We start from the raw sequence: 18,445 nt of genomic DNA, 5'->3' as shown, positions 1-18,445 counted from the left end.
TGACGTGGTTCAACGTCTCTCATACAAACGATCTCGACCCAGGCCAAAAAACGTTGACAGAATCCTCAGACCATTTGGTCGAGGACCGCATGTGACTTGCCGATTAGGCATAGTCCGGTTCCGCAGACCCACAAATGGTCTGGGCTTGCTGAGGTAAATAAAACTACCTCCTTTAGGTTCCCCGCATGTACTGGTCATGTGACAGGGGTGGTATGGGGCGAGGTACGTGACGGAGGCTTTCCACAGTTGAAAGGATATAATATTACTTATCATAGATTTATGATTAGCTTCTTCATAAGAATCCATATGTCCGATCAAGTATTCCTTCGGTAAGCTGGGAGGTTTCTGGATGGTAGTGGAGCATCATACTGAGAAGAATCTTCCAGTGAAGACGGAAAAGGAAGACATGGAAGATTGTAGACAAAAGGATTGATCAGGAGTTTGGGGGAGTTTGATACAAAGTCTCTTAGGTGGGCTTTTGATAGTCGGTTTTACTTCTCCAAGCGATGATCTGGAGAACATTGGCTAGGCAAGCTGCGAATGGAATACAGGAATAGGGTTGATGACCTGTATCTCTTCTAGAATTAAAGGGGAATTCATTGATGGTATCAAAATCAATTGATGGTGTTTTGGCGGGGAATTGGCAGGAATTCCTTCCGGGATTAAACTTTTCGTACCCCTCACGTACTTCCGGGGTTACAGCGGTCGGGTGGGGCTCGTGACATCTTGGGAGGGCAATGCGCACCCAGGAGATGAGTGTAATTTTTCCCGTAACCCCATCGAATCCGACCGGTTTTTGCGCTGCAATTGGACCAACCCTTCGCGAGGTACAGGATCTGAGGGTTATGATCACTCAGGGGCTAGGGCCATTTTCCGAGAATACCTGGTCGCCAATCCATTGGTAATTGACGGTCAATTGCTAACCCCAGCCTGCGGGGACGGGTTGTCGCGCACGGGCCATTAGATTACCTTGGGCTTAAGGACCCACGCAGTTGGACATGCAGGCGAATCTTATTTAGTAGATTATGGAGCAGAAGCTGGTGGTCTTATTGATTGATGGCTGGAAGATATTCTGTTCTTCTTGCTTATCCTTCGTGCGGAGCGTCGGTTCTTCCTTACACCTTCACCGCCATAAGCCACAGATATTGTTGTAACCAGTGGGAAACCCACTCTAGCGCCTCTACAACCGCACACAGACGTCAATCTAACGTGGGCCATGAGGCCCCACTAAGTAGATCTGTGGCGAATATGGTAGTGCGAGGGCCGGCCATTTCGAAGGATAGACCATCAACCCCCGGAGATGCCTCATTTAGCAAGGTAGAAGCTCAGACCTCTCTCAGAATCAACAGCCGACCCGCTGTTAGTTTACCAGATCATGCGATCGTGAGGCGGTGATCAGGGATCTTTATCAGTAAAGGACGGGAACCTTGAAGCGGTGCACGAAGGAATAAGCTTTTCAATCGTCGCACTGTTCACATGCGCCTATGACGCGGCAATTGGCGAGACCACACCTAGTTCGTCAAGTCGCAGACTAGGGGATTTCCCAAGACCATGACGCTTGGACATCGAGGATGCTGGTGCTAGCTTTGTAAATGGATTAAGCGTGTGTTGGTTCTTACTTTGCCATAAGGCATGGTCAGGTTATTTGGATGAATCTTATCAGAGTGCTCGCTCAACCGAGCTGTTTGCCTTACTTGTTTGGCGCTGTGGCTGGCATCTTCAACCCTAACCCATGAGCCACGGGATACTCGCGCCACATGGCTCCTAGCCACATCCCAACACCCCTGTTCATCCTGCTGCAGCTCGTCCTTCCTTGACGCTATCACCACCGATTCTCCACCCACACTCCCTTGCGACGACCTGATTCTCCCCTCTTTTTTTATTTATTTACTTCACCACACATTTATTGCTCTGGTACTTTAAGACTCTTGCTTCTTGAATCGATCTTTTGCTTCAGATGGCCTGACCGAGAGAGATGGTCAACCCCTCCCCCTCCATCAGGGCTCCTCTGGAGGCCATCTTCCGCTACCCCTACAACCTCCCGCGCCTGCGCCTTCGAACTCAACGACGACTCCAACGACAGCTCCCTCCTCTTCCTCGAACGCCGACGCCCCCTTACCTCCTTCTCTCCTCCAACCCCGTGTCGCCGTCATCTTAAACGTACCCATGCCATGGCATCCATGGCTCTTCGCCCTGCGTCTTGTTTCCGTCTTGCCCGCGCTCTGGTGGGGTCTACCCTCGGCGGTCCAGCTGTTGTTACGCCTGCTACCGGGCCCGGAGCTTGTTGTCGTTGTGCCGTCGGCGGCTGGAGGAATTCAGAGGTTGAGTGTCGAGGCGGATGCCCGGTATGCCCTTACTGAGATGGGCCTCGCAACTATATGGGTGCGTTTTCGCGCGGAGAAGCTTGCTTTACCTGAAGCATCTGCAAAATGGAGGTAGAAGAGAAGAGTTATGCTGATTTGGTGGATGGTTCAGTGCTTTGTGTCGGGATATTTGTCATTCTTCTTTACAGACTGCTTGATGTCTCGATGGTGCGTTCCCGACATAGATTCCCTTTGGCACTCTGGATGATTTTTATGAAATACAGCTTAATCTGACAACTAGAGCAGGCTCATCAACTACACTCCCCAAGCGACAATGGTCCGTCTCCTTACCATCAATGCCTGCAACGCCTACTTCACAGCTGTCGTCCTCTCCCTCACAGGCGGCTTCCAAGATCCCCGTCTCCTGCTACCAGGCTGGATCGGCATAGCCACCGTACGTTCCCCCTCACCTCACCTACCCCTCACCTTCACCTTCACCACAACAAATATCCCCTCTACTAATATCTCCCTGCAGACCCTTACCGTAATGTACCACATCACCCACCAAAAAATGAACATCCGCAAGCAGACGCCCACGTCCATCGACGTGTCCTCCATGGCCAGCTTCCTTAGTATGGTGACCCTGCTGGCGCACATGCACCTACACTCTCTCGACTACCCCCAGATACCCCTCATCTCCTCCGGGCGGCGCGCCTGGGACGAGGTGTTGCGCGTTGTTGCGCAAGTCCGGGGGAGCATCGAGCAGCATGATGAATTGTAACCAGGGACTTTGGTAAGGAAGTTCTTCTAAAGCTCTGGATGATCTTTGGCATTCTTTACAGAAGTGGCGATACCAATTTCTGCTCACGGAAGAGGCTGAGGGATCTCGTCGGCGCCGTGGTGTGTTCGCAGCGCTTCAATTTCGCCCTTTGTAACTGGGAAGCCGGATCTTCTCTATCCACTTGCAGGGCGGGCTGGTCAAGGTCAATGTCATAGGCCCCGTCGCCTGCGCAGGGCGAGGTCATTGATTCGGCAGTGCAATTTTAGGGAAATTGATGATATCGGTGGCTTTACAAACAATACAATGCGCTTAACACAATCGAGGAGATAAAATCATGTCAAAGTCAATTGTCTGCATCCTCCCCTGTCTCCAATCCTGGAAATCACCGTTGCCGACCAAGATACCTATCTCAGAGCATAAGGACCTCCGAGGCGGTCACGACAGGGGTGCCAAGCCAATCAGAGTTCTCGGTAGGGGCGATACCTTATCCCAGCCAATTTTTTGCCTAAGGAGTAAGTAGACTTACAATGCGACCTTTCACAGTCATGCTCCCCGAGACCCCTATCTCCTGAGTAACACCTCCAAGGCGTACCTCGCCCCACATGATCACGAGCACCTCGGAAGTACGTGAGGGGTACGAAAAGTTTAATCCGATAAGATATTAATACTATGTCGCAGGGTAGGCATGATCTTCGCGGCCTCATGAAACAACTGCGTTAGTAATCTAGCCGTATGCTTTAAGTAACTCTGCGGGAGGGAATACCCCGCACAAGAGACAACCTCAGACAACAATCAATCAACACACTGCTGCTGCCCATTATTCTTTACCTGATCCTTGATCCTTTCAGCACGCTCAGTGCGACATACTATTTCCTACCTTAAACACCATCAAATTATTTTGATTTCATCAATGACTTCCCCTCCGATTCTAGAAGAGATACAGGTCATCAACCCCTATGATGACAGGAGCTTTATCAGGGAGGAGCACAGTCGCCGCCTGTGGCCAAATGGCCCTACGCGCCGTTGATTTTCCGGCTGAAAATGATCGAGGCACCAACTTCGAGCCTTTCCACGTAGAAACACGCCCTTTTCACATTAACACACTGCCTCCAGCGCCTCTACAACTATTCCAGCTTTTTCTACCCATATCACTCGTTGAGAAATGGGTATCTTACACCAATTCCTGGATCACGTGGCTCAAAGAACACGGCGTTATTGACAGCTGGAATACCCCGATGGAGCGGGCTTCAAAACTACACAAATGGGAAGGAACAACGGTCTCATAGGTGTTAACGACGATGGTGCGCTAATTTATATGGGTGTGCATAAAGAAAAGACGATACGAAGCTATTGGAAACCCCCAAGCCCGGCGATCAACGTCCTGCGCACTCATTTATCAAGTTCATCTCATACAACAAGTTTCGGCTTATCCACAGGCACCTTCGCCCCTTTGACCACACCAAATATGACGAAACCGCACCTATTCCGAAGGTATTCCAATGCGTTGAAGAGTGGTCTGACCACATACAAGCCGTGTCCATGCAGATATTCCGGCCTGGGTCTCACCTTGCCGTCGATGAGTGCATAATCCGCTATACGGGCAAAAGCGATGACATAACGGTCATCAAAGGCAAGCCTAACCCCGTAGGCTTCAAGATATGGGTTATCGCTCAATGCGGCTTCTTTATTCGGTGGATTTGGCACGTTAAGAAGAAACCACACGGTGCCGCTGGCGTTGAAATTTCTGTTGAAATGAGCATGTTGTATTGATTGAAGAAGAAGAAAGGTTGGTGTTAACCACCGGAAACTATTGACAAGAAGGCATCCACATCCTCGCCACCAATGGATCGGAATAGCCATTGATCCGTTAAACAATGGATCTCAACAATTTCAACGCAGGAGACATCATCGCAAGGCCGGTCAAGCAAGCGAAGAAAAGTCACAGTCGACGCCCCTGATACAGAAGACGAGTCTTTCTTACCGAATTCGACTCAGGCTATCGTTGTTGCCCTTGCAGATATGCTGCCAAAAGCGACATATCACATCTTTGTGGATAACCTCTTCTCGTCGTCTCCCCTCTTCCGCAACCTCCGCAACCACGGCCTCGGAGCCACAGGCACGGCTCGCACGAATAGCGGCATCCATAAGGAACTCATACAAGATAAGAACAATGACGGCAAAGTTAGGAAAATGTACGAATTTAATACGGTTAAGGCGATACCAACCCCTGACAACCAGGTGCTGACTTCAGACACTTTTCTCTGAGAAATCCTTACTAATTCGTCTTCGTGCTGTGGCCCTAGGTCAACCAAATCGGTTGGAAAGACAACAAGCTTGTATTATTTTTGACCACCGTGTTCACTGGTGCCGACGATGAGCGTGTCATACGGCAGAGGAAGAAGCCGTCATCACGGAAGTCAGAAGCCAAGCCAATACGCCGCTTTTTCGGTAACGAAGCTGTCAAAATGATCAACATCCCGACTGTGGCTGCCGAGTATAACGACCAAATGAATCACGTTGACCGTGGTGACCAATTGAGGTCATATTATAAGTACGATCATCCCCTACGCCGTGGGCCGTGGCAGGCACTTGCATGGACTTTCCTCCTTGACGTGGCCCTCGTTAATAGCTATATTGCTCAACTTCACGGACCGCAGCCAAATTGGAAGAGATATACCAATCAGAGAGAATGGCGAGAGTGCATTTATAACGAATTATTCAACGCTTACGGTCATGACAGTCAGGCGAGGCAGCGATACCGACCAGGAGACGAGCGTGATCTACAAAACCCCGAATTACAGAGGGAACACATCAACCGTGAGATCAATCATGTCGACCGTCATGTCAAATCAGACTGCCTAGCCTGTCAGGGCTGTCGGCAGGGACAGCTGAGAGCAAAAAGTGAGGCTTGGAGCCCTCTTACGGAGACCAGCGGTAATAAGAAGAAGAGGCCCAATGTACGGAGTCAGACCTCTCATGGCTGCCGTATTTGCAAGGTTGCGATTTGTAATGACCAATATTGTTGGGACTTCTATCACCACCTAATTTAGCAGAGGAATTAAGTATCCTGCATTTGACGCCTTCTGATTGGACCAGACCCCTCATCGTGACATCTTGGGAGGGCTACGCGCACTCAGGAGATAGATACTGCCAATCAACCTGAAAAAGGAATGAGGAAATACCTAGCTGTACGGCTATGGAAAGTTTCGAAATGCTTCAAGAGTATCTTAGCGGGATAATCTCCAAGCTTCGTAGGTTTGCGACGGATATCTTGACCTGTTTATTCCTGCCAACTCGTGAATGGTCTGCCCTTGGGAGTTCGGGATGGATCCATCGACCGCCGTGTAGTTGTAGACCCGCGAATCTAGGTCAGCCACAAGACGATCCCGCAGCGCAAAGAAAAGCTGGTAGATCTGATTCGTCTGCCATCTTGTCCCATACAATGTCGTTAACAACCCCACAATCGCGGTGCCAAACGGGGCATATGCGACGATATTCTGGTATACATCTCCATCGCCAAGCTGCCGGTTTTGGGAGACCATTCTCTGATTCGCGGCCTTGATCTCCTTGTCAACTTTTGGAGTCGAGATAACCTGCCCGCCTGGGTCGTTTGCCTTCACAGCCTCAAGGATCCACTTCAACACGAGGTCCGAAACTGCCTCGTTTGGCTGAATCACCTTGCTCGCCCAGTTCCACCTCGCCAAGAGGCGTTCTAACCGCCCACCACCGAACATGCGTAAGAACCGGAAGCGCTGCCGCCCCAGGTCATAGTGTACGCCGGGGAACCAACACTGGGTGATGCCGAAGTCTTTTGGCTTCCCGGGGTGTGGGTTCCGTTCAGCGAGACAGGGAGGGAAGACGTACAGATCATCGTGCAACGACACTGCGTGGTACACGAGCTCGACCACACTTGAGACCTTTTGGTCATGGAATTGAGGCCAGTCCAGCCCCACGCCACCAACGAAGTCCGGAATCCCTAGGCTGCCTACAGTGTCGAGAAGGCCCAAGAATTTCACGGGCGGTAGTAGCTTCGGGGCTCCGGGTTCTTCGTCGCCTATCAGTGGCCAGCTGGCCCTTCGACGGAACTGTACGGACTGGGGTGAACGCGGGCGGTTGATGGGATCGTCGGAGCGGTAAATTTTGTAGACTAGGTGGCACAGCAGAGCGGTCTCGACGTCGTTGACGGTGCCGTCGGAGTTCATTATACGCTTGACGATTCCGCAATTGTTGATCATACCGGCAACCGACCGTACCATGAATGCGCCCCTGGAAAGGCCAAACATCCAGATCTGGTGGTCGGGATAGCTGTAATGATCAACAATGAATTTGTAAGCTGTTATGCATTGCATGGCAATGTCTTGCGCTGTTGTTCCGTTGAAAACATAACTACATCATTTTTAGCGATTGATGTAAGTTGATGTATGGCCAATCTTTGAATGATTGTTGGCGACATACTCAAGGAACGTACTTCCAAGACCAACACCGTGGATATACCACGCCTTGCCGTCCATCACGTGCACGTCTGTGTCTGTGGTGCTTTCTATATCGATTCCGATCATCCTGGCCAGTAGGTAGATGTTCGACCGTGTGTCCGCCTCGCGGCCACACCAGCTGCCATCGCCGAGGAGGACGAGTGGTCTGGGCTCGGCTTGCGCCGTTGCTAACACTGATGTGTCGGACATTATGGAAGGGCAAGATATAATGAGTACACTTCAACCTCAGTGGTGAACGTGCGTGGCATGCGCCCAAACCTTATGGAAGCGCGAAATAAGCGAAAAAGAGAGCCCAAGTTGCTGCTACTCCTTACGCTCCTTCAAAGCTACTTATAGGAATACGAGTCGCCTCATAACACGCCATATGACCTTAAACTAACACCACTAAGCCGTCGTTGAAGTGGAACTTTCCCTAACCTTGTCATTGTTCGGAGTTGATAGGGCCGTCTCGAATCAAACGACTGTCACACCAAGCACTAAATCAACGAATACGAAACTGCCCGATCGTGCGAATCCGGAACTACCCCCAGTCGACGGCAATATGCAACTATATGCATCTCAAGTGGGGAGCAAGCCAGGAAGATGGAAGAACATGAGGAACTAAACCTTAAACTTGAGAAGGCATGTGATGCTATTAAAACGATCATGTGATGCTAAGCTCGAGGAGAGAAAGAGTCCTATGCTGAATGTCGGATGATAGCGAAAGGGAGGACCAGTTGCCCCGTCGGTAGTAAGAACGTGGAGAACGCCGCCTACGTCTCTACTCGGTATTCCGTCGTCCGATGGCATCTCGAATGTTGGATCTGCCCATACTGTGTTGTTGAATTGCGCAGTGATGCTGGGTGTGCTTGATAAAATCAAGGTTATTATTGTTATTGTCATGGTGAGAGCTCCCTAGGGGTTTATATCCCATGCGATTCCATCTAGGACTTTCAACTTTCAATCTAGGACTTTGTGATGTGACCCTGAAGTGAGGGGGAAGCTCCCAATCATTCCAACAATAATGCCGGTTCAGAGGGGGCAGGATATTGCAGCTGGAAGCCTTGGAAGGAGGTATGAACTCCGACCTCTACCACGACCTCGACCCCCTGGTCTGCATCTCGCACAATGCCGAGGCCCCGTAAGGACTTGGAGCGCGTCAAGGACTTGATCCTCGAGCAGCGGCGAGAAGGACTATCCATTGACACTATATGTGCCCATCTCCGCGACGATGGGCACGTACTCAACGTCAGAACCCTGAAAAGGAGGTTAGCGGAATGGGGTGCCCAGGAGTACTCCCCCCTTCACTCAAAGATTGATACCAACACCTTCGTCGAGCTGATCAAAGGCTACTTCTACCGATACGGATATAGCGACACTTCCATCGTCCGTGATCTCAAGCGACGCGGCATCGAGATCTCCGAGCGAACTGTACAGGAGTATCGTCTGAAGCATGGCATGAAGCGGCGCTTCCGAGATCTGGCTGAACGACAGGAGGCTATTCAAAAAGCAAGAGAGTTCCTCTTCCAAGACGACCGTCAGTCTTCAAGCATCAGAGGATTTGGCAGGGGGTATCTATACCATTACGTCCGCATCCGTGCCGGCGTCCTTGTCGGCCAGAATACCTTATATCGCGAGTACCAAACGAACCCAGAGTGGAAGAAGCGGGCCGAGCAAAGACGCCTTGCTGATTGGAAGCACCGGAAGAACGTCCAGGTTCCTGGGCCTAACTTTATGTGGTCTCTCGATGGGTACGAGAAGCTCAAGAACTTCGGCTTCTCTATCTAAGCCTGTATCGACACGTACTCGAGAGCCATCATCTAGATATATGTCGGCAGGGGGAACATGACTGCGCTGAGTTCACTCAAACAGTTTCTACGGACTATGTCGCACTCAGGGGTCCACCCCTTTTCACCCGCTCGGATCATGGTATCGAGACTCCTCTTTGGGCCGGAGCCCAGGCGATCCTCGCCGACCTTGATCAGATAGAGCTTCGGTATACCACCGAGGATAACGACCAACGAGTCCACAGGCAGGGAGCGAGACTGAGCTCCTATCATATCTGGGGCCCAAGCACATCTAACCAACGGATCGAGTCTTGGTGGGAAAAGCTACTCAAAGGTGTCAGTCAGCGCTGGATCGCGTTCTCACACGAGCTGATTAATAGCGGCCTCTTCCAACCAAACCGTCTTGCTCACCAGATCGCGGTGTATGCTCTCTATGGACCCATGATCCGTCAAGAGGTTGCGGACTTCACGGAGATGTGGAACGGCCATCGCATCCGGCCACAGAAGAATAGGGAGCATCTCGTCGCCGGGATCCCGATGGATCTGTATAATACAAGCGAAGTGGAGAACTGGGCAGTCCATCTAGGGCCTGCGGCTCGAGATGGGCTTGCCCAGATGATGACCGCTGTCGATTCTATCGATATAGACGATCTTCTTAACCCAATAACAACGGACTGGTGCGATCAACAGCTCCGGGATCTTCAGTTCGATGGTCAGCTAGATGGGGAGCTTGATCATAAGCGGCCACACCTCGCGATCTACTTACGGCTTAGAGACAAGATTCAGGTTCATCTCGACTGCGGGGCAAGTCCGGTGCTGAGCATCCCAGAGAGTCCAGTTGGAGGGCAAGAGAGATTCGTACGTAAAGAAGTACTCCATCGCACTCAAAAGCTAGCTGACAATGCTTTAGCTTCAGCTCCTCGAGCTGAACTACCTTGAGCCTATTAACAATAGCCTCTCCGGAACTGAGCTACCCGGCGATATTATCAATAGTGTGGACGAGCTGATGGGGCACCTTCCCTTGTAATCACACTTTCTTGGCATGCAAGTGTTAAGAAAGTAGCCTTATCTACACCTTAATCCTTAACAATCGCACACCAAACGTCCCAACCTGCGCGTTGCGCAGCCGCACGCGGCGGCGATGGCATCGTCTACGACGAACCCGCCCGCTGCTCCGGATCCCTTTGACCTGGGTATCCACACCCCCGCCAACCTGAACCGAGGAGCCCGTGCAGCTCTCTTGCAGAACAGCCCCGCGATCGTGAACGGCCCAATTGGTGTCTCACCCGATCCCGGGCGCATGGCTCAAACGCCGTCCTCGCCACTCAATGCCACCACCACCACCACCACCACCGCTGCTGCAGCTACGGAAGGAGCTCGCCCTGACCACCCCTCATCACCTCCTAGACAACAACCGGTCTCTATTGTCGAATCAGCCAATAGGCTCGCACACGAACGCGTGGAGGAGTATAACGCCAAACTAACGGTCTTCCAGGCCTTCTGCGCCAAGTTCGAAGAAGCTGCGCAGCAATTTACCACTGGACCTGAACGACAATTTGCCCAACAGTTCGCCAACAGCTTTCTAGACTCCTGGAGCCGCGAGCTCTCCGGTGCTGGACCAACCCCTAAGCCCACGTACAGCAGCGTCGCTGCCTCACCTCCTGCGGCTGATCCCGGCCATCTACCCCCAACGCCAACGGCAACAACCACATCGACAACAATTCGACGCCCCGCGTCGCCAGGAGCAACCGACGACCATCGCCCCACCCCGAGAGGACCTCCGGGTCTTCATCCGCCTAGAAGCTAGAGCCCCGGCTCGGGCCCAGAACTGCTACGCGATCCGGACCCACATCTGCGGAAAACTCGGCGCCATCTCAAACAAGATCCGGCAGGTATTTCCCGTCAGATCGGGATGGGCCGTCCTGACTGCCGACCCTGAGACCCGCGACTACCTTGTGGAGAAGCAGGCCGAATGGGCGGCGGACCTAGGGGCTACGTCTATAGAGACTAACAAAACATGGTTTACCTATGTGATCTCAGACCTTCCCCGAAGACTAACTGACTTTCATGGCAATGAGGTTGATGTTGACAGCATTGTCAATGATGAGATAGAAATCCAGACAGGGCTCAAGCCCGTGGACGTGCGCCCCGCGCGACAGACCTCAGAAGACCCTTTGACTAAGACCCTACTTGTGTCTTTCCTGAAGCCTACTAAGAAATACTGGTCCGTCCTCGGCAGCCACCCGGCCAGACCTCTCGACAAAACCGACCGCCCTAGGCAGTGCGAAACATGCTGGGACTACCATTCCTTCCGGATATGCCGTAGACGGCCTCACTGTCAACGGTGCGGCAAGACGGGCCACGCCCTGGCTGACTGCGCTGCAGCAGAGCAATGCGCCAACTGCTTAGGCCCCCACCGGGCCGGCTTCCACAAGTGCCCAGCTCGGCCGAGGAAGGTGCACGGCGTCTTTCGTCGACTAACTAAGGAACAAAGAGAACATGTCCGGGCAATAGGCGCTGAGACTTACCGTCAGCGCAATCCTGAACCGCGACTAGAATCACTGCACCGCACCCCCGAACTGCAACGCAACATCAATACATCGCAAGAACGGCCAGACACCCACACATCTAGCCCAGCCGCATCCAGAGCGCCCTCATGCATCATGGTGGCTACAACATCCGAAGCAGAGGAAGAACCAGAGCATCCTAGACCTGGCTCACCAAGGAAGCGCCGCATAGTTCTTATCACCCGCCCTCATGACCAGGAATAGATACTTGCAGACACTAAAGAACAATCGACACCCACTTAGGATCTTCCAGGCTAACGTCGGTAAGATCCCTCCGGCCCACGACTGCGCCTTGGCACTAGCCGATTCTGAACGATATGACATCGTCCTCCTACAAGAACCATGGACGGCCTCCACAAGCCTGCAATGCATCACTAAAACACACCCGGCGTACGACACATTTGCACCAGTCGACACATGGAACAGTAACGACACTCGGCCTCGAGTCATGACCTATGTCCGACGAGACCCAAGGCTTCTAGCGGACCAGACCCGACCCATTCAGTCCCGAGATATTCTATGGCTCAGGGTCAACGACATGACCATAGTGAACTTCTACCGCCAAAACGACGAGAAGGACGCGCTGAATGACCTGCTGCAATGGCCTGTACCGGAGCGCTGCCTCGTCGCTGGCGATTTCAACGCCAGACACCATACCTGGCAGACCGGACAGGCTACCAATCGAGGACAAGATATCGCCTCTTGGGCCTCGGAGAACGACCTAAATCTACTAAATACCCAGGGCATCCCAACAAACCCACACGGAAATACTATCGACCTCGCCTTTGCTAATATACCACTAGCTGAAGCCGCAATTGAGGACCATCTCGCGACTAGCTCCGATCACTTCACACTCAAGCTCACCCTCCCCGATATAAAACCAGTCCCGATGCAACCAGGCCGGATACGCGTGACAACAGATGACGAGCTCAAACGGTTTGTCGAAATCGTGGAGCTCGGAGCCGCACAAATCCCTCTCGCAGACTCGACCCCATCAGAGCTTGACGAGCTCGCCTCGAAGCTCGTGAACCTCCTAACATCGGCGGCGAGAGCGGCCGGCCGACCTTCGCGGAAGGGGGCGCATAGTGCTCCCTGGTGGACCGAAGAATGCGCCAGCGCCGCAGCTGGGTTCCGCGCAATAAGAAGACTCTACCCCCTCGGGTTCAACCAAGAAGTCCAATTCGCCAAACGAGACCTCCACCGTGTCGTGCGCCGAGCGAAGAGACTCTACTGGCGGAACCTCATCGATAGCTTCTCGGATAGTAGCTCTGTCTTCAAAGCAGTGCGATGGCTAAAGTCCCCAGGGGCCTTCCAACCGCCACCGCTGCAAGTCGGCGACGTCGTCTACGAAACCCAGATGGATAAGGCAAACGCACTCCGACAAGCCACCCTAGAACGCCGAACCGCAGAAGATGACATCCAGGACCCTTGGATCGAGGTGCACCCCCCAGATCGATACCATTCCCACCGGAAATCTCCCTTGATGAGGCGCAGCATGCGACCCTCCACACAGGAAACACCTCCCCAGGATCAGACAACATCACGGTTAAACTTCTCGAGGCAGCGTGGCATATCATCGGGACGCACGTCCGCCGCCTATTTCAGGCATGCCTCACTATAGGCCACCATCCAGAACCATTTAGGGAGGCAGAAGTGGTCATGATTGCGAAACCGGGACGAAGGGACCTCACGAAGCCGCGGGCGTGGCGGCCCATCTCACTGCTCTCCTGCCTCGGCAAAGGGCTAGAACGACTCATTGCACGCCGGCTAGCATGGGCAGCCACCCACTACCAGGTCCTCCACCCGCAACAGGCCGGGGCACTTCCGAAGAGGTCTGCAACGGACCTAGTGACAGCCTTGATCCACGACATCGAAGAGGCATTCGCACGCAACAAGGTGGCCACATTGGTCACGATGGATATCCAAGGCGCGTTTGACACCGTCATGCGCAACAGGCTGGTCCGTCGCCTACGCGAGCAAGGCTGGCCCGATCATCTGGCCAGATGGGCTAGATCCTTTATGGGTGGCCGATCTGCCCGTGTCAGATACCAAGACACCGTCACCGCTTCCTCTCCTCTACAGTGTGGCCTCCCTCAAGGGTCGCCGGTATCGCCGATCCTATTTCTGCTCTACACGGAGCCCATCTACCGTCTAGGCAACCCCCAAGGCCGCTTCGGCTACGCAGACGACACAGCCATCCTGTTCACAGGTGACACGGCTGACGAGACCGCCGCTGCGGCGTCCGAGTCTATCGAAGAAATGATCCGCTGGGGAACAGCAAACGGTATCTCTTTCGACCCCGAAAAGACCGAAGTCATGCACTTCTCTCGCAGCAAACTCAGGCTCTCGCCGGCGATACGCCACGGCGATGTCGTGAAACAGCCCGAATCGGCCCTGCGCTGGCTGGGCATCTGGCTTGACAGCAGACTATCATTCCGAGTCCACGTAGAAAAGTGGGCAGCAAAAGCGAAGGCGGTGGCCTACCACTTGCGGGGACTCGCCAGCACGAAACACGGTCCGTTGCCGAGCGCCGTGCGAAGCGCCGTCAGAGCATGCGTCGAGCCGGTGCTGCTCCACGGCGCCGAGGCGTGGTACCCGGGCACAAGCCGGCCGCGGTGGAACCAACCATCCAAAGACGTACCATCGAGCAACCAGCATCTCATCCAGAGAATGACCGAGGCCATGAACCAATCCATGAGAGCCATCCTACCTGTCTGGAAGACAACACCCATCGCCGCCCTCCACCGGGAAAGCGGAATACCACCGGTCGCCCAGCTTCTCGAAGCACGGCGGCTCCGCTTCTCTGCACGACTCAAGTCGCTCGATGAGGCTCACCCACTGGCGAGCCGGACACGCCCACCCCGCCAACCTACTTACCACGACCTTATCAAACGAAAATACCAAGCACCGCCAGAGAGCAGCTTCAGGACACGGCTTCAACGCACCGACGAGCTCCTCACACCCTGCGCACGACCAAAGCTCATCCAGCAACGCTTTGGCGAAGAGCAAACGACACCGCTGCAGACAGCATCGAAAGAGAAGACGGCTGAGGCCTTCCTTCACTGGGTCCAGACACTCAATCCACTCGCCCTGGTCGTATACTCAGATGGCTCCCTGTCTTCGGACGGGGCCGCTAGCTACGGCTTTACCGTCCACCAGAACGGTCTCCCGATCTCTGATGGATCCGGTCGCCTCGGGCCGGCCGAGGTCTTCGATGCCGAAGCAGCAGGAGCATTAGAGGGCTTAAAGGCCGCCCTGAGCCTGCAAGAGTCAGCAACCCAAGACATCTTTATCTGTCTAGACAACCTCGCTGCTGCTACATGCCTGCGGGGCACACCATCAGACTCCTCCCAGGAAGTCTTTCTCGAGTTCCAGTCCCTAGTAGCATCGCACGGGGCCACTCAAGTGCGCTGGGTACCCGGTCACACCAAAATCCCCGGTAACGAACAAGCCGATAAACTAGCAAAAGCAGCATCCTCGCTGCCCGAGCCCGAGGGCGCCCGACCCACGCTGGCCTACCTGCGAAGAATCGCGAGGCAGAAACCAAAAGAAGCATTCAGAACCTGGTGGCCCTCCGCCTCCCCTGAGCAGTATAAGAGATTGAATCTCAAGGCGACAGTAGCTTGCCCGCCGGAGCTCTCGCTTCCACGTACAGTCTTGCACCACTTGCTCGCCGCAAGGTCTCTTCACGGGGATTTTGCCGCATACCACGAGAGATTCAACCATCGCGAAGCACGAGTGGTCTGCTCGTGCAGCCGACGCAAAACACCGGACCATATCTTCTACTGTAGAAAAGTACCGCCACGATATCGAGCGAGGCTCACTCCCTCGCCGAATACGGCAGTGAATCTGGCATTAGGAAAAGACTTTGACAAGTTCGTCAAGCTGGCCAAGACAAGCGCCTTCTTTGATAGGATCTGCCCTCGCTACTAGACGGGGCCGACCCGAGATGCAGCTGCGTCCGCTCCCTCCTTTATTCTCTCTTCTCTTCTTTTGTTACCTCTTTCTATTGCACAGGCTCGGCCAGGCAGGGAGCCGTAACGTTCTCCGTCTGGCTGCGGCCATCCTCAACCACGGCCCTCCACCATGACTATCCTAGTCATGAGCTGCCCCGCGGCTACTATTCACTAGCCGTGCCTGGACCGCCCGCTGACGGGTAACAGGCTCGATATAAAGCGCCATTTGTGCCGATTATATGCTGGATAGGGGACACTGTATGGTTAGATCATAGATAGACTCCCGTAGCTCAGCACGTCCTGTGCTCCCTTAGGAGACTTCCGAAGCCTCACGGCCTCCCGGACGAAAAATATACATACATACATACATACATACGAGCTGATGGGGGACCTGGGTCACCTTGAGCTAGAGTAACTACTATTTCCTCGTCTGTTTACGAGGATGCCGACTACTTGGCCTCCTCTTATCAACTCCTCGGGTTCCAGCAGCGGGACCATGGGCAGTGAAGGCAGGGCCAGCCGAGAGCTCCTTATCCTCTGCCTCTACTGAGAGTGCTGAGCTTATAGAGTCTCGAGCCCGTTTCTAACCCGCGCGGGTCTCGTCCATGTCGCTAGTAATAACCACGACCTGGTCTTCTGCGCTAGCTCTCGAAGGAGGTAGAACTGGGCTCAGAGAGGGGCTTAAGGAGGGCGAGTTGAACTCGCTCCCGATTAATAAGGCTGGCTGTACCTTCACCTCGGTCTTGACTAACTCTTTCTTGATTCCCTTCTCCTTTTTGAACGGCTTTACGGCTGACCTCGGCGGCTTGATATGACGAGGGGCCGGGACTTATGGGCGAGGAGGCAATGGCTCATAGAAAACAAGGAAAAGTAGATATCTGCCCTCTGTTTTACTGAAACGAAAAGGGTAGTCCTCGCTGAAAAGCTCTGCGGCTGTCTGTCTCTCCCAGTCGAGGTCACTTAGCTCCGTGATACCCTCTTTAATATGAGCATTCTGAACGGGTCTCTTGTCGAATTGAAGAATAGAAGAGAGGGCAGTCTTGTCCTTGAACTGAGGGAAGAAGATGCTGTCGAACCAGAAGTGGACAGGTAAAGATGGCTCCTCGACGACGAAGGGGCGCAAAGCGACCTTCAGCAGCTCTCTAGCCAAAGACCACTGGGGCTCCTCGTCTTCGTCTAGCATGTCCCATGGGTCAGGCCTCGCAAGGAAGACAGTGAGACGCATCGAGGTCTTCCGTCTGCTCTTGTTTTGGCTCTGTTTAGCCACAGCCTCACTGAGTTGCGACGAGCTCGCCCTCATGCCCTTCGCGATCCGACTCTGGGTAAGTTTGGCATCTCGATACACGGCTGAGGGCTGCAATGCTGCGAAGATACGGCCAGGGCCGTCTCCAGAGCCGGTGAAGATCGTCTGTGAGGGCGTGGAACGATCAGAGGCTGTTAGGTCGATAGACTGTATAGCGGAGGAGGTGGAGGCTGTCTCAACGTCTCGAAACGGGACTGGCGAGCTGTCGAGGATGGGGATGCTCGTGGGCCAACGTCTGCCGCAATATGGACAAAGATTGGACCCTGGGTAGCTATCGCGGATGAAATCGTGGCTCCGTTGGTACGATTTAGGGGCCACGGTCTTCGGAACATCGGGACACGTCTGCGATAGGACGTGATCGGGCATATCTACGTACAAGACAAGGTCAGTCACACAATCTCATGATGGATAGACCCGAGCTTGCTTTGGGAATGGATGTGGATGGCCCATGACTGCTACGAGGTGGCGATGGGCTGGGTATTGATGCTGGTGTGTATGTGTGAGTGCGTGAGTGAGTGAGTGAAAAAATTGTGACGCGTCACCAGGAATTATCACGACATATTCCCTAGTGGAGATGCCATCCAAATCGAGAGATACCTTCCGGACAGTGTGCAGTACTGTAGTCTTGCAAGGGTCCACAAAATTACTAAGTATTTTAACATGGTTGAGGCTTCCCAAAAGGGTTTTGTCACCCATGTGGTAATATGCAACCGTAGACAACCGCCCCACCGCTGAGCCTCAATGTCCATCACGTCGTGACGTCGCGTCGGTACCATTCACCGATGCCTCTGATGACCTGGAACAGATGACGCACGCAGAATTCAAGGAATTTTCCTTCCAAGGCGTTGCGAAGTGCATTACAATTGGTGGGGAGAGAATGTTCCATTTGGAGTTTTCGCTTCCTGGTGTCTTGGGAGACGTTAGTCTGCCGATGAGCGCGATTGATCATGGATCGCCGAATTCGGGTTCAGGTCCTAATCAGAGGAGGAGAGTGTCGAAGATATCATATCCTGGATCGAGGTCACCTGGCGATAAGTGGACGCCGGAGGAGGATGAGATGGTACGCAGCATGAAACGCGATGGCCGCTCCTGGGCTCAGATACATAGCGCCCTCCCACATCGTTCCAAGGGCACGATTCAAGTTCGGTACTCGACAAAGCTCAAAGCTTGATTGTATCAGACTCAAGTATTTCTTAGTTGAGGGCTTTATAGAGGCTGTTGGTACGGAATATTGAGGCATAGATAACTAGGAGTTGTAGTTCAATTTGTACTGAGC

General features: G+C 53.4%; 5 protein-coding genes across 5 annotated transcripts; 3 read left to right on the top strand and 2 right to left on the bottom strand.

Annotated features, from left to right (window-relative positions):
• Positions 1-2,166: 2,166 nt before the first annotated feature.
• MRS44_017825 (uncharacterized protein) lies at positions 2,167-3,084 on the top strand (the record flags this gene model as incomplete). The annotated part of the gene is made up of 2 exons (XM_065615719.1): positions 2,167-2,382; positions 2,605-3,084. The coding sequence occupies 2 exons, from the start codon at positions 2,167-2,169 to the stop codon at positions 3,082-3,084; spliced, it is 696 nt and encodes a 231-aa protein (XP_065471791.1).
• A 3,227-nt stretch (positions 3,085-6,311) lies between these two features.
• On the bottom strand, positions 6,312-7,766 carry MRS44_017824 (uncharacterized protein; the record flags this gene model as incomplete). The annotated part of the gene is made up of 2 exons (XM_065615718.1): positions 6,312-7,470; positions 7,540-7,766. The coding sequence occupies 2 exons, from the start codon at positions 7,764-7,766 to the stop codon at positions 6,312-6,314; spliced, it is 1,386 nt and encodes a 461-aa protein (XP_065471790.1).
• Positions 7,767-8,684: 918 nt separating this feature from the next.
• On the top strand, positions 8,685-10,370 carry MRS44_017823 (uncharacterized protein; the record flags this gene model as incomplete). Its single annotated transcript, XM_065615717.1, has 3 exons — positions 8,685-9,307; positions 9,454-10,201; positions 10,254-10,370. The coding sequence occupies 3 exons, from the start codon at positions 8,685-8,687 to the stop codon at positions 10,368-10,370; spliced, it is 1,488 nt and encodes a 495-aa protein (XP_065471789.1).
• Positions 10,371-10,484: 114 nt separating this feature from the next.
• On the top strand, positions 10,485-15,843 carry MRS44_017822 (uncharacterized protein; the record flags this gene model as incomplete). The annotated part of the gene is made up of 4 exons (XM_065615716.1): positions 10,485-11,127; positions 11,384-12,081; positions 12,164-13,348; positions 13,405-15,843. The coding sequence occupies 4 exons, from the start codon at positions 10,485-10,487 to the stop codon at positions 15,841-15,843; spliced, it is 4,965 nt and encodes a 1,654-aa protein (XP_065471788.1).
• An 852-nt stretch (positions 15,844-16,695) lies between these two features.
• On the bottom strand, positions 16,696-17,535 carry MRS44_017821 (uncharacterized protein; the record flags this gene model as incomplete). Its single annotated transcript, XM_065615715.1, has 1 exon — positions 16,696-17,535. One exon carries the CDS (start codon positions 17,533-17,535, stop codon positions 16,696-16,698), a length of 840 nt encoding a protein of 279 aa, XP_065471787.1.
• Positions 17,536-18,445: the final 910 nt, after the last annotated feature.

The sequence above is a fragment of the Fusarium solani genome, assembly GCF_023522795.1.
Source record: "Fusarium solani strain SB1 chromosome Unknown bctg00000014, whole genome shotgun sequence".
Lineage (NCBI taxonomy): Eukaryota > Fungi > Ascomycota > Sordariomycetes > Hypocreales > Nectriaceae > Fusarium > Fusarium solani.
The sequence above is the reverse complement of the archived record's forward strand: the minus strand, read 5'-3'. Positions and strand labels throughout refer to the sequence as shown.